At 25.5% G+C, this 15605-nt stretch overlaps 1 protein-coding gene across 1 annotated transcript; it reads left to right on the forward strand.

Annotated features, from left to right (window-relative positions):
- The first annotated feature begins 6984 nt into the window (after positions 1–6984).
- LOC130812931 (transcription factor RAX2) lies at positions 6985–9244 on the forward strand. Its single transcript, XM_057678581.1, has 3 exons — positions 6985–7274; positions 7442–7571; positions 8226–9244. The coding sequence occupies exons 1-3, from the start codon at positions 7139–7141 to the stop codon at positions 9133–9135; spliced, it is 1176 nt and encodes a 391-aa protein (XP_057534564.1). The 5' UTR covers positions 6985–7138; the 3' UTR covers positions 9136–9244.
- Positions 9245–15605: the final 6361 nt, after the last annotated feature.

Below are 15605 nucleotides of genomic sequence, written 5' to 3' on the forward strand. Positions count from 1 at the left end.
TCATAAAGTTTTTGATTATTGGAATGTTTTATTTGTGGTAAATAAAGATTTTTTATTTAACAGAAAAAAAATAATGTACTTATTAATTTTGTAGAAATATGAATTATGGATAATGTTAGCGGTTATATACAATTACAAAAGTGCTAATATTGTACAGACAAATTATAATGCTTTTAAATGAAGTGTTAATGTTGCTATCTCTTGATATGTTGATGGGCAAAAGCTAACATTTCTAATTTGTTTTACTTTAAGAAATATTATAAAATACTTAATAGTATAAGTAATTTTAACATAATAAACTCTTAATAATATTGGCGATTTTTTATGTGTAAAATAACTAATAATGTTAATGGACTTTTGTTGTTTTATAAGAAAAGAATAATTTTGCTAATAATAAAGTAAAATTGCAAATAATGTCAGTTGTTTATAAAAAAAAAAAAAAAAATTGCTAACTATGTCAATGATTTTCAACTAGAATTTTAGAAAACTTATACTAGTCTTATGTGTACAATAATTATGAAAAAGTTTTGTTTTCTAAGCACTGTTTGAGGAAAATTTACTGCGGTGAGAGGATAGACTCAGTTAAACAACTTTCACATTGAAAAATTAAGGAAGATAAACATGGGCAGTTCAAAGGTGATTTTGTTTAGGGCCGATTAAAGGTAAGCTAAGGTCCAAAATTTCTAAATGGGATAGATAGTTCAACTAAATTAATTTAAATATCAACTCTTATATTTTAAATAATTTCTAATTGTTTGATGTTTAATTAAAAGTCATTTTCATGGTAAAAATTAACAAATTAAAATACTCATTTTTTGAATTATGACTATACTTATGAACGTATTTCACTATAAGACGATATCATCTTCTATAAAAGTTGCTCGTATTCTAATATGAAAATCGAACTTTCTCTTAATTAAAAAGTAAGTATTATTTTTTAAAGAAGATTTAAATTTAATTATGACATACTTATTTTTTTCCTTCAGTTTACCGTATTTTATACAAATAATAAACTTATTAACCCTTTTGGTCAAAAAATTTTTAAAGGGGCATCATTTTAAAATGTTGACATGTTTTGTCTTACCAAGCATAAGGAACCTAAAAGGCTAATGAGAATGAGTAAAGATAATTGAGAAGCTATTTATTTTTTATCAATTTGCAAATTAGGACTCTTTATTATTAATTAAATTTTTTTTTCATAAACTAATATAAAACCCAATACAATTTTGATTTTTAATTTATTATGTTAAAAAACTCAAGAAAATTTTAACTACATTAAAATTAATTTTACAAAATATATCTTAAATTAAGTTGTTAAAAATTAAATTCTCGTGCCTAATACTATGAAGCGAGAGAAAAAAATGGATGATGATGAAAACTGATAATTATCTAAGTGCACAAAGTTTGAAAGATTGAAAAAATTAAGAAATAATATCTATATTATTTTAGAAATCAAAATGGTGAGTATTAATGTTTGATGATTGGGTAAAAATTAAATAATGTGAGTAGATTTTTGGGAGTTAAAGAGTTGTTTTGAAAGAGAAAAAATATATATATTTTACAGAATTTGGTCTTAGGTTATGTAAAATAAAATTTCAACCACCAACCAACATACTCTTCCCTATTTCGAAGGTTTTTTATGCTCTCTTTGTTCCTATTAATTTGCACTATTTTTTATACTAGTTTGTCCCACTCATTTAAATCATATTTTTTTTGGTAATAATCTCACGTTCTTAAAAAATATTTAAAACTTGAGATTTTTTTGAATAAAATATTTTTAATTTGAAAGTTAAGATTTTTAGAATTGAAACCTCTAAAGTTGAGATCTTTAATTTTACAAAATTCTAAAAGGGATAGTCACGGTGAAATTATTTCTATTGGACTAGCATATATAAACTTACAGTTTTAAAGTGATTAATTAGACAATTAAACTAATTATATGCACTTTTCTTATAATAAAATGATCTCATACTTAACTTATTTTTTTAATTTTTATTTTTTTATTATCATCCTTATAGTGTTAACATAGTTTAGTTAGATCAAGGTGCCTTTATATAAAGTCGTAACTAACAATTATCATTCAAAATGGGCTTAAATTAACAAGTTGTCTTTCTAATTCTAATCACTTACGTTGATTAAATTTTTCCTGTGGCTTGATTGAAGACTTTGGAGTGAGACCTTTTGGTTTTGGACCATCACTTTCTTATATTCATTTTCTAAACTCTCCCTTCGAACACTTATTGTATAAGACTGTTTTACAGCGTGATAAATTCATATGCAAAGCCTAATTTACTAACTAATTATAGTATAAGTACGAAAGTGATCAATGTTTTCATTAAGATAATTAGACTATCTTTTCCAATATAAATTTATTACACAATAAAATCGTCTTAAATAAAAATTTATGGAATGTTCTCTAACATTAAAATTAATAAAATAAACAAGTAAATAAAAAAATAAAAAATAAAATGAAGTATGTGAATATATAAGCTGTCATCATATAGGAATCATCTGCGTATGAGTAAGATATTAAATAATTAATCCATTATAATTCATTCTTAGCAACCACAAAAATTAAGAGTATTCAACAAGATTGGGGCCCAAAGGAAGGCAAAATAATCTTTTACTGATAGTTTTCTTCTTCCATTAACTACTGGTTTTATTTCTTTGATATTGACCAAATTTTCCCAATGAAAGTAACATCATGTATAGTTCACTGAATGGTGACCTATTTTTGAGCACTTAGTCGGTCTATGCATCCACCGTCAAAGTTAAACTTATTCTCCTCTTAACTTTCGACTCTTAACTTTGGACTTTTTTCTCGAAAAATCGAATTTTATTTTAGTTGAAGAATAAGATTACTTAAAAAAAAAATCTTAAGTTTAATTCTTATTTAATTTCTTTTTATTTAATTCCTTTTTCTCAACCCTTTATAATCATTTAAATAAAACTTTGGACATTTTCTATATTTAAATAAAACTAATTGAGATTAAAAGAAAATGGAATATTGCTTTTTACATGCATAAAATTCCCTTATTCCTTTTAACATATGATCATTATAGCTTACAAAGTGGGTTTAGAGGCTCGCGAGGAGGACAAAAATTAACTTAAGGAATTATTCATCAAGCCTATTAATTAATAATAACACTTTTTTTTTTGGTCTTTCTCTGCTATGAAAAAGTCAGGCAATAATAGACAAGTTCAACCCTCATGTCAATATGTCACATGTTTAATGAATTATTCATGAAGCCTATAAATTAAGCATAACACTCTTTTGTAATTCTCTGCTATGCGAAAAATTAAATAATAATTAGACAAGTTCAACACTCATATCAGTATGTCTCAAATGAGTGTCCTTAGAATTTTTTTTAGGTTACGGATCATAAGTTAAATTTGATTTGGTATATGATTGTGAGGCACTACGGCGTATGTATGTCGAGGAAACAATCTAAATGTGTAGTACTCATACCGTCATACGTCCATTTAAAAAAATTATGGTGTTTTAAATGAGATGCCAAAATTAGCATTGAACTAGTTATTTTAAAAACATTATTGTGGTGACTATTAATAGCCTAAGCCTATTTTTCATTTAAAAAAGTGAAAACCCAATTTCCCATATGGCCATAATCCATGTCTAAAATACCTTAAAAAAATTAAAAAATTCATAAATAAAGGGTTTATGTTTGACTTGAATTTCAATATTCTTTGAACATTTCCTTTGTGTTAATTATAGATAAGTCACATACTTTTATGTGTAGGTGATAAAAAGTCAAAACAAAAAGCTAGCAATAATGAAAAACAAGTGATAAAGTGTGCCAACTTAGGCTAATTTGGTGTGATTTACACTTGCTGGATTTATTTTCTGTTGACAAAGAAACTTAGAAAGCAATTTTGTTGTAATACGTTAACCCTAAATAACAAAAACAAGGACAAAAGTGGGAAGTGGGAACCAACCTTAATTAAGAGCAACTTATAGTTTTTTTTCTTTAAATAAATAAATAAACACATGTATATAATCAACAATAAAGTTAAATGAAGGTAAAAATATTATTTATATATTTTTCAGTTTCTTTGAGATTGTATGTTATTGATAATGATATATTACAAGGAATATATATATATATATATATATATATTCGATTTATTTTTCATTATCTAATTCATATGGGTTTTATATTCTTTCAAAGATGAAGCATTAGATATGTTTAAGGGGTATAGAAATGAAATAAAATTGCAACTTGATAAATATATGATATTAAGAAACTTAGAGTTTGATGAGGGGAAAAATTGATATATTTATTTCTCAATTGTAAGCTATTTATAAAATACATATTTGTCGCGTGTTTTTTCTTGAAAAACTTTTTTTTTCTTCCAAATGATGTATTTTGACCTAAATCACAGAATAAGTTTTACGTTGTAAGAGAAAGATCGTAGTTTTTTTAATTGTGTTATACCATTACACAAATAATGATATAAATCTCTAAGATCTTAATAAGAACTATTATTTTATTTTATTATTATCGTTTTTGAATTGTGAACTATATGATTAAACTAGTCCAATAGATAATGAGAAGGTAGAATTACCGACCTTTGATTTTTCTCATACAAATTTATATCCTAATGCAATTCTAAGAGCCAAAACAACCTCTTTGTGCTTCATCTATAACATTTATTACGCTCTATTTTTATGGGTTTAGATTCTTATTCTTTTGTTTTGTTTTTACTCCTTTGACTTTTTCGCTTGCATCAAGAGTGAAAGAAGGAACTTAAGGTGGCAGCAGTACTGCATAGTGAATACTACATAGTGTCTTTATTTGCTGTGTATCATCCTTTATATATAATTTGGTACTCCTATATCATATTACTAAGTTCAAAAATTAAATTATTTAAATTAACGATGCATAAAATCTAAATACTAAAATAAATCCTAATAACTCTGTAAATATATTAATTAAACACCTAAAATATACTTGATTCATGTCCAAAATAATAAAGTTAAATTAATTAGACAAATATAAATATAGAGAGTGAGCAAGATGAGGTAGAAGAATACAAGACGGATGAACAAATAAGCAATGTGTGTTGATGTGGATGCATCCAATGGCACATATATTATATATTTAGTAGGATTAAATTATACGATTATTCCTATGGTTGTTGCATAATCATCGGTTATTTTATATTCTGATGATTGCTACAACTTGCCACTTTGAACCCAGAAAGAACATTGATACTTTAGCTACTTTTTAATTAATTGCTACCCTATTCTTAGGCTTTCATTTACATACTGTATAATACTCACCTCTATAACTTTAGATTTGACATTGAATCAATTTGAAATTGATATCTCTAAATACACTATACACAACTTAATTGTCAAAAGTATATTTTGGCTGAAAATTAAGAAAAATAATTAAAAACTATATATGTTTAATGGGAAGTGAAAAAATAGATGAGATAATAAAAATAAATTTAATATATGAATTAGAATTTAAAAAGAGGGTGGATAATAAAAAAATGACATGTTCAATGCGATGGTCTAATTAAAAGGAAAATAGAGAGGTGGAAAATGAGAAGTTATCAGGGAAAAAAACCTTAGAATTGTGGTGGAAGAAAATCATACTTAACTTGAATTTAGTTTTTTACTATGTTAAGGAACTATCTCACTAGAAAATTTAAATAATTTGTTTTAGCCTTATAAAATTAGTAAATATTCTCTCATATCTCTTTACATGAGAGTTATTTAACTTAGAATGTACGTAGTTATACATGAGATCAAACTCATTAATGATTACATTTATACGACTGACTCTGATAACATATCAAGAAAACATCTCACATAAAAGCTCAAATTGATGCTTATAGCTATTAATAAAACAACTCAACCAAAAGGTTTGTATTATATACTCAATCATACTTACTTACAACAGAACCCTTTAGACTGGATTCAAGGATAAAACACTCATATTCATACATGGTGCGATATATAGTCCACTTGAAATAAGAGGCGAGTGAAATTGAACGCATGAGTCTATTTTCACGTTAGCTTCTGGTACTATATATATATATATAATCAGCTCAACTAAAAATTAAAGTTGAGCAGTAATTAAAGCCTAAAATATATTATATACTCTATTTATTTTTTATCTAATAACGTGCATTCCTACAAGCTTGAACATCAATTTACCAAGTATATAAATTCATAAAAAAAGAAATATCTTAACAATGAGAGAAAAAATTACTTAGAATTATGGTGATGCTCTAAGAAGGCTAAAAGGTCAAACTTAAAAGTTGAATGTTGTGATTTAGCTGGCCACTTATATATTGTCTAATCCAGTAAGTTGAATTTTATATATACATAAAATGTGGGAACTTCTATTATGTTAGCTAATCACTATTAAGTATAGTACTGGTATTTCATCATAAGATTCCAATATTACACAAATCTATATAAATTTTCTTAAGATATAACATTTACAATCTTAATGCGATGGAGGGTGTATTCAATATATATTTATGAAATGTTAAGAATATTATATAACTTAGTCATTAATTTAAGCTTTTAGGTGAGTTAATTCTTTAACATGAAATGAGAAGAGTCACGATTTTGAATCTCAAATACCCTTATATGAAGTAAAATATTCAGTGACAGGTATGAGAAGCATCTTACTGCATCAATATTTCTAGTCAAAGAGCTTTCTTATTTAAAAGACGTTTTAGAGTATATAATATATTCTGAGGCTCAACTATCAGTTTAAATTTTTGATTGAATTATTTATTTATTATTTATTTATTTTTTTATATATATAAAGAGATGATTGATATTTTTGTATTAGTATCCCTTACCTTCTTATGACCTCTTAAAGTTTCTATTTCTCTCACTAAATTATATATATATATATATATATATATATATATATATATATATATATATATATATATATATATATATATATATATATATATCCACTTTGTCTTGGAGTAGGCAGCTCCAAAGTCTTCCATATTATACAAGTTAACAACTATACAAAGCCACTGGACTTTCCACATTATTATTCTTTCTGTGAACACTGAAAGACAAATTAAAGAAGAACACAAGAAGAGATAGAAAGAGAAACTTAAAAAAAAAAAATTAAAGATGGGAAGAGCACCATGTTGTGACAAAGCAAATGTGAAGAAAGGACCTTGGTCGCCTGAAGAAGATGCAAAACTCAAAGATTATATTCAAAAATATGGTACTGGTGGTAATTGGATTGCCCTTCCTCAAAAAGCTGGTTAGTAATTACCAAATTATTATTTTCCACCAAAAAAAGTATTATTATTATTATTATTATTATTATTATTATTATTATTACTATTATTATTTATTTATTTATGATCATGATCTTGCACGTTGGGAGTATGGGTAGTAAATTAAATTACCTTTAATTATTGGGTTTAGGTTTAAAGAGGTGTGGAAAAAGCTGCAGATTAAGATGGCTTAATTATTTAAGACCAAATATTAAACATGGGGATTTCTCTGATGATGAAGATAGGATCATTTGCAGCTTATATGCTAGTATTGGTAGCAGGTATATTATCCCTCTTAATTAATTTATATGTTGTAGTTAGCATCTTGTTAATTATATATACTTTTTATCTTCTACACTTTTTTATTTTTAATTTTAGTCTTAGGATTATATGTTGGAAGACAATTCACAACTTGTTAATTTAATTCATCCTTTTTTCTTAAATCGAATATATATATTTTTTTTTTATTTACGAATCGACTTCATGTTATGGAGAGTGAATTTTGATATTAAAATTTGTTTCTCTTTCACCTTATGTGGCTTAGGTTTTTTATAAAAATAAACTTTTCATAATTTGTCCTTGTGATATTATAGAAGTAGAAATAGTAGATTAAAAAATAAATGCCTTTAAAAGGGGATATATAAACTATAAAGAGAAGATTATGGACAAAAAGATGAAATCTCAAAAAGAGTAGAATCATAGTGGATTTCATGCATGTCAAATTAATAAAGAGAATTAATTAATTAGATCTTTTTCATGGGTTTTCTTTTGCAAAATTTCAAATATATAATTTTTAAAATTTATTAATTTAATTTCAACCATAATAAGATATAGTAGTTATTATTATATTTGTATTATGAAGAGAATAAATTAGTCAAAAAAATAAATAAATAAGAGCATCAAATGCGATGGTCTAATTTATTGGTATATTATAGGTGGTCAATAATTGCAGCACAATTACCAGGAAGGACAGACAATGATATCAAGAACTACTGGAATACAAAGCTTAAAAAGAAGCTTATGGGCACTTCATTAACCCCTAATTTAAACATTAATAATAATATTAATCACAAAAAAACCCACCTTAATCAAAATCATCAATATCCTATGCTTCATCATAATCATAATTACCCATCATCATCTTTATTATCCTCAATTCTATCAGCTTCATCATCATCCTCACCATATCACCAGTACGCTACCTCATACTATAATTCCCCATCTTCTAGTCTTTCTTCTAGAACCATGTCCTTCAATAATAATAATAATAATAATGCCCTAATTCTTAGGCAGAACTATGAACAACATGTAAAGGAGAAAAGTACTCTTCTTGTCTTTGGTGGGGAACAACATCATGATCATGATCATGATCATGATCATAATCACAATCATAAACATTATCAAATTAGTAGTTGTAGTTCTGATGGGAGTATTATTACTCAGATGACTAATCATCAAGTGAAATGTGAAGAACAAAATTATGGATTTCATCATAATAATGTTGTTAATCATGATCATCATGTTGTTAATCATCATGAAGATCAAGGAAAGATCAAATCAAGTGATGCTAATTATATTCATTATGGAAGTCATCAAGATCATGAGACGATGTTATTAAGGAATGATGAGAAGCCTTCTTGTGTTGTTAATGGTAGCAGTTTATGGGGGCAAACTAGTCAAAGTAATGCCTCATTGTTAGATAATTATGGGTTAGAGGAGATTAAGCAGCTAATTAGTTGTACTAACCATATAAATATTGGGAATATGAGCAGCTTTAATTACTTTGATCATCAAAGTAAAGGAGAAGATAATAAGGATTCTAAGGTGATGTACTATCATTATTGATCTTAAGATTTTACGACTACTTGATGAGAACTTTAAATAGTCTCATATTATTTTGAATTAGCAAATTTTTTATCTATAGTTCTTTTTATGCAAATCTATTTATCTGGGTAAAATTTAAGTGCAAGTTTGTTTAGTTCATGCTTTAGGTTATTTTATATAGAATCTTGGATCTTATAAGTCAATCTTAAATTATATAACATATTTTGGAGTTTTAATCATTAAATTAAACTTTTAGCTGAGTTCCTCCTAAAACAACATGGTATTAGAGCTTCTTAGCGTATACTATAGAGACTCAACCATTAGCTTATAAGCTTTTAGTTGAGGCTAGCTCCTAGATAATTCATTATGTAGTTTACGCTAAAGGGATAATTGCATATACTCCAATTGAGACAATATTTAATTCTTTTAATAGATCTATTGATATTAAATTGTGAATATTAGTCGGTTTGTTATATATACATGTAAAAATGAGCGCAATGATTAATTTTTGGAAGAAAAATCCTCCTTTCTATTCATAGAGAATGAGACATTTAGGTTTTGCACCAAAACCAAGGAAAGGTGGAGATGGAAAACTCTCTTTTTCCATAAAGGATATTGATATTAATGTGTTATTGTGTTGTTGTATGAAATATAAAATGATAAAAAAATGATAAAAATAGAAATGAAATATTTTCAGTGAATTGACCAAATAAGGAAATGTGTTATTGTCAAGCGAGTAAAAAGTAAGGTGTGATCTGCAAAATGGGGAGTGTGTTATTTTGATTCATACTGTTTATAAGAAGAAATGAGAGTAGAAAGACAGAGTAAAATGGAGTAAGATATGAGAGAAAAGATAAGAGTGATAATTAAAAAAGTATTTAAAAAGGAGTAGTACACTACAATTCTGATTATGATGGGAATATAGTAGTATATATTTTTGACAGTATATGATATAAAGTAAAAGATGTTGCTTCTGATTTAGTAATTTGGTCTGAACTGCATTTCTTTTTGGGAAATGATGTATGAATAATGTATCAGAAACTAAGAATACAGCAGAGTAGACTCTTAGTTTCATCATCTCGAAGTGTTTTTTATAAAAGTACTCCACAACCACAACAAAGAGGGATTCACTATAATACTCCCTCCTATTCAGCTCAATTGTCCCATTTGTTTTTTCACACTTGCCGAGGCAACATTTTAACTCTTAATATCTCAAATTATGCTTAATTAAAAATTATAAAAAGTTGATATTAATAATCCTTGTATTGAGACGAATCAAACAAGATTCCATATGACTATGTTTTAACTTATAGATTAAGAGTAAAATACAAATTAAGAATGATAAGTGAATAGTGCCAAAAAAAAAAGGGACAATTCAGCTGAATAGGAGGTAGTATTTTAGAAATGGTCTATACTCTTATTTTATTACTTTTATTTTTTATATTTTAATATACTTGTTATATTTGACTTTTTATGCAATTTAATACATTAATTTGCATAATTTTTATATTGAACTATATATCTTTAAAATTATAAAAAATTAATATTATGAAAGTATGATCTTAGACAATTCGAACAGCATCTCACTTGACTATATTTTTTATTACACATTTATCGCAATATATAAAACAAGCTAGAACTATAAACAATGTCAATAACAAAAACAAGTATTTCAAAACGAAGAAAGTGTATATGTACTAATATTAATATATTAAAAGGTATATTTTTATTCAAAGTAAATATCTTATTAGATTTTTTATATTATTTATAGATGTCAAAATATAGTCAAATAGGATCATGTTTCATTCGTCTCAACGTAAATTTTATTAATATTAATTTTTTATAATTTTTTATTATACACAACTAGAGATATTTGGTGTAACACCCTCAAAATAAGTCGAACTTTTGAAAACACCTTTAATGAAAAACATGAGTCAAAACTTACTCATGGGAGTGTTATCGCCACATCTATTTCTAATAAAATAAATGTAAGGCTTAACGACTAAGAAATAACTTAATAACTTTATGTAATACACTAAATTTAGCTTGAAATAGACTACTCATACTAACAAGGTGCATCTTCTTTTCTAAGGAGCCCATATGCTAAGAACTCCACAGTTAAGCGTGCTTGGTGCGGAGCAAACTTTATGTAATAATTAGTCGCGTACACACAAACATATAATCAAACATACATTATATATTTTATTTTATGATCATAGGTTTTCACAAGAAAAATATATCTCAAGAATATTCAATTGCAATATTAATATCATAATACTTTTCTCCCAAATTCAATCGCATTTAAAATCATTATTAAAATAATAATATAACTTTCATCAAAATAATAATATTATAAGTATTTCTCTTTCAAATTAAACAGTATCTAATTTCGTTATCAAAATAATAATATAAATTTTATCAAAATAGTAATTATAAATTCAAGTTTGACAAAAATAATACTAGTAGATATAATTTGAGAATATATAAAATATAATATCATACAAAATAATGTCATATAAAATCATGTCACTAGCACATAATATTAATGGGATAGTCCTAATTAGATGGACATTGAGAATTACCTTGTCACGCGATCCTAGACAAACGTACGCTCCTAATAATCTTTGTCTACGAATTTGTTGTCTACACGATAAAATAATATATCTCAAATTAATACCCCGATCAACCCAATCGAAATAAATAAATTAAAAGACTCTCGATTTATATTTTATAATTTATTTAAAATGACAAATTTTAAAATGTAGTTAAAATTTTAAAGATTAGTAGTAATAGTTTTAAAAGAAAAGGACAAAGTTTAAATAATAAAAAGATTATAAAAAAAATATATATATAAAGGTGCTTCAGAAAACTTAGGAAATTTGGTACTGGTTACCAATATCCACGAAAAGAAATAGGGGGAAGAAGAGAGAGTAGGAGAAAGGGAGAGAGAGAGAAAGCGGGAGAAGGAAGAAGGTGCTGGCCGGAGGTGGCTCCGATAGCCGCCGTCGCACGCCGGTGGTATCCCGATGGCCGCAGTATCGCCGAAAAACTAAGGTCATAAATACTTTTTTTATTTTTTTTTTTTCATTTTTAAAATAAGAGATTGTTTTTCAATTAATAGCATAAATTTTTTTGGGTTTTGAATAAAAAAAATTTCTAACAAATAGATGAAATTCATACCTTTAATATCAATATCTTGCCTTTTCTTTATTAAATTTTAAGCAATTGGAAGATGGAGGAAGTAGTTTGTAGGAGAAAAAAGAAGTGTGAGTAATAATATGAATGAATTAAGGGTAATTGGTTTAATTTATAGTGGGTAAATGAGGTTAGTTATAACTTATAAGATATAGAGGCAGAAGTGGAAAGTTATTTGTTAATGGGGAGTTATTTATTTATTTTTTTTTTAAAAAAAATTTCTGAAATTTTTTTCTATAAATTTATTATTACTATTTTATTTATTATTATTATTTTTAAAAAAAAGCAGATGTTACATTTGGGATTAAATTAGTTCATATAAAGTACAAAAATTAAACAAGATAACAAGTATAAATTAGTGAGAGTATTAAAATAATAAGTATTTTTACCTGACAAGTATAAAAAAATACTTATTATTGTTAGGTTGTTGGAAATTAAAATAATAACCAAATCTATACAATACAGCCTCTCATCATTTTTTTCATCTCTGCAACAGTTTGACTGCCTCTCATCATTATCTTCTTAGATTTCAACAATGTCAATATGTAAGACTTCACAGTTCACAGTTTCAACTGGACTTTCCTCCATTCTTTTCATCTGCTTTGCAAAATCAAATAGAAGTACTTCTTTCATTATATTTTTATATTTTATTTTTATGTTTTAAATTATTTGTTACTTCATATTACTAGTTTTTGTATGAATTAATCATCTAAATGTCTGTTTACCATTGGGTGTTTGGCATTGATAGCTAATTATAATGACCGATTTAATAAGGTGATTTTATTAACTGATTTGACCAGTTGATTTTCAACCCGCTGCTATTTGCAGTTTGATAAAAAACAACTTATTCATATCAATAAGCTATTCAACCAGTTAGTTCACCAAATACTAGCACGATCTGATTTTTAACCATCCAACTTTCTATTTACATCAAAATAAGCTAAAATTACTCAATAAACTAATTTGCCAAACACCTCCTATATTTTTCTTTTCTCTTACCTCTTTATATTTTTATCTCTTTAATTTTTAACATAAAAATATAAATGCCTTTTGAGGCAAAAATATGATTGCAATACATGTTTTTTTCAAATCAAACTAAATATTTTATTCTAAATAAGGATCAGATGAAACCATGAAGGTAAAACTCACTCAATCAAAAGAACAAATTTTTAATTAAAGTCCAGAGATGTGTTTTATACTCAATTAAGATGATTGAGATTCAATTCCTTACACATTCCTCCTCAAAAACTCAAACAATTAATACTTTCTTAACTTCTTTGATTTGAATATTTTTATTTTCACCTATTTTTTTAACTTCGTAATATTTTTATTTTGACTGATGTTCCTATCGCTTTCTTTATTCTTATGTATACACATTCTCTCATTTTTCTTATTAAGTTTTAATTTTATCCGCATAATTTATTGTTCTTATTATTTTCTTAATAGGAGAAATTATAAAAAATAAATCAACCTTTACTCAATATACTAAAAATAAACTCAATTATTGTTTATTTCTTAAATAAACCACTTATTCGGTATAATTGCTCAAAATAAACAAACTATTATTTATTCCAAAATATTGACTTACAAAGAAGCTTTAAAGATGGTTATAAACAATAGGTTATATGTTTGCTAACATTTATTTTTAGCAAATATTCCTAATATGTGAATTTATTTAAAAATAAATAATATGTGAGTTTATTTTTTTCAGATCCAACTGATTAATTATTGAGAATTTGCATTTTTAATATGCTTGCAAGTTGCAAATGTACACTGTTGCAATATTTTGGGAGTAGAGAGTAATAAGAATAATCAGATTTAAGTTAAATATAATTTTGATTAACAAAAGTTGGTGCAAATATGCATTCAGCATCTTTAAGAAGTTAAAGCCTAATAACAATTATTAAATATTAATGTTCTTTTTTTTGCTGTGGAAATACTTAATTTTTTTGAGAAAAAATTTATGGCGAGGGTTGGACAGATGATTCATATATTATTATTAGTATTCCCTCCTGACATTATTTCTACCAGTTTTTTTCCACGAGTTTGACTCGAAACAAGCAACGTCCACCTAACCTTTCTAACAACATGTCATTTTAAAATTGGTTCTCTATTAAGTGCTCCTAATACTTTGTTTGATTATTTCTATTATTTTTTATTACATGACAAACCAAAAAAAGAAAAGACCTAAATAAAAATAAAATTTGAGACTAATTTAATTCTCACTTTTTAGATTATTGGTTAACTTAAATTAATCTCGTTAAATCAAACATTATCATATGATAATGTACTAAATAAACATTAGTTTACAACATTTACACAACTTTAAATGTGTCTTGTAGTATATCACTATCAATAGCAAGTATTATAGAACGGAGGAAGTATGAATTAAATAATCCACGTCAAACATATAATACAAATATAAACTCCTCATTTGAGGTCGTTTTTTATAATAATAGCTCATATTTTGAAAATCGTACATTTTAAAAAAATTTAAGTCCTATTTTTTCATATCAAAATACTTAATTATATACGGTATGAATAACTCATTAATATTTGAGACATTCTAATTTTATAATCCCGTTAAATATACACCATATATGTTTGGAACCTCTCTTAATCAAATGTTGATAGTATTTTCACTAAAATTATATATATATATATATATATATATATATATATATATAATATATATATATATATATATATATATATATATATATATATATATATATATATATATATATATATATATATATATATATATTATACTCATATTAATAAAAAGGTGGAACGTTGGAGATAGAGTATTTTCTTTAGTAATATATGGATAAACCATATTTAATATTAATAGCAGATTAGTATTTATAAAATGTTATTTCTGCAATATATCATGGTAATTTCCATAGCCTACATGAAGAGCCATGTTTTTCAAAGAGGTCAGAGGGACAAATATCTAATTGCAAGAATGCAGTAGGCTTGTAGCTTTCAACCCTTTTATTATACTACCTCTTAATCAACCTATTAGTCCCATTTAATTTTTCACATTTATCAAGACAACATTTCAACATTTAATATCTCTAATTATTCTTAATTAAAAATTATAAAAATTAATATTAATAATCTTTGTATTGAGACGAATTCAACAAGATCTTACATGACTATGTATTAACTTATAGACTAAGAATAAAATACAAATTAAGATTGATAAGTAAATAGTAAAAAAAAATAAATGGGACTAATTGGTAGAATAGGAGGGAGTATCTCCCAGACAAATCAATTCCTTTTGTAAAAAA

This window comes from Amaranthus tricolor, chromosome 5, assembly GCF_026212465.1.
Source record: "Amaranthus tricolor cultivar Red isolate AtriRed21 chromosome 5, ASM2621246v1, whole genome shotgun sequence".
In the NCBI taxonomy this organism is placed as follows: Eukaryota; Viridiplantae; Streptophyta; class Magnoliopsida; order Caryophyllales; family Amaranthaceae; genus Amaranthus; species Amaranthus tricolor.

Bases quoted from the DNA above. Each gene is read 5' to 3' on its own strand.
- LOC130812931 (XM_057678581.1), top strand. From the start codon at position 7,139: ATGGGAAGAGCACCATGTTGTGACAAAGCAAATGTGAAGAAAGGACCT. The intron at 7,275-7,441 runs GTTAGTAATTAC...TATTGGGTTTAG, and splicing joins TGCCCTTCCTCAAAAAGCTG to GTTTAAAGAGGTGTGGAAAA. The intron at 7,572-8,225 runs GTATATTATCCC...GGTATATTATAG, and splicing joins TATGCTAGTATTGGTAGCAG to GTGGTCAATAATTGCAGCAC.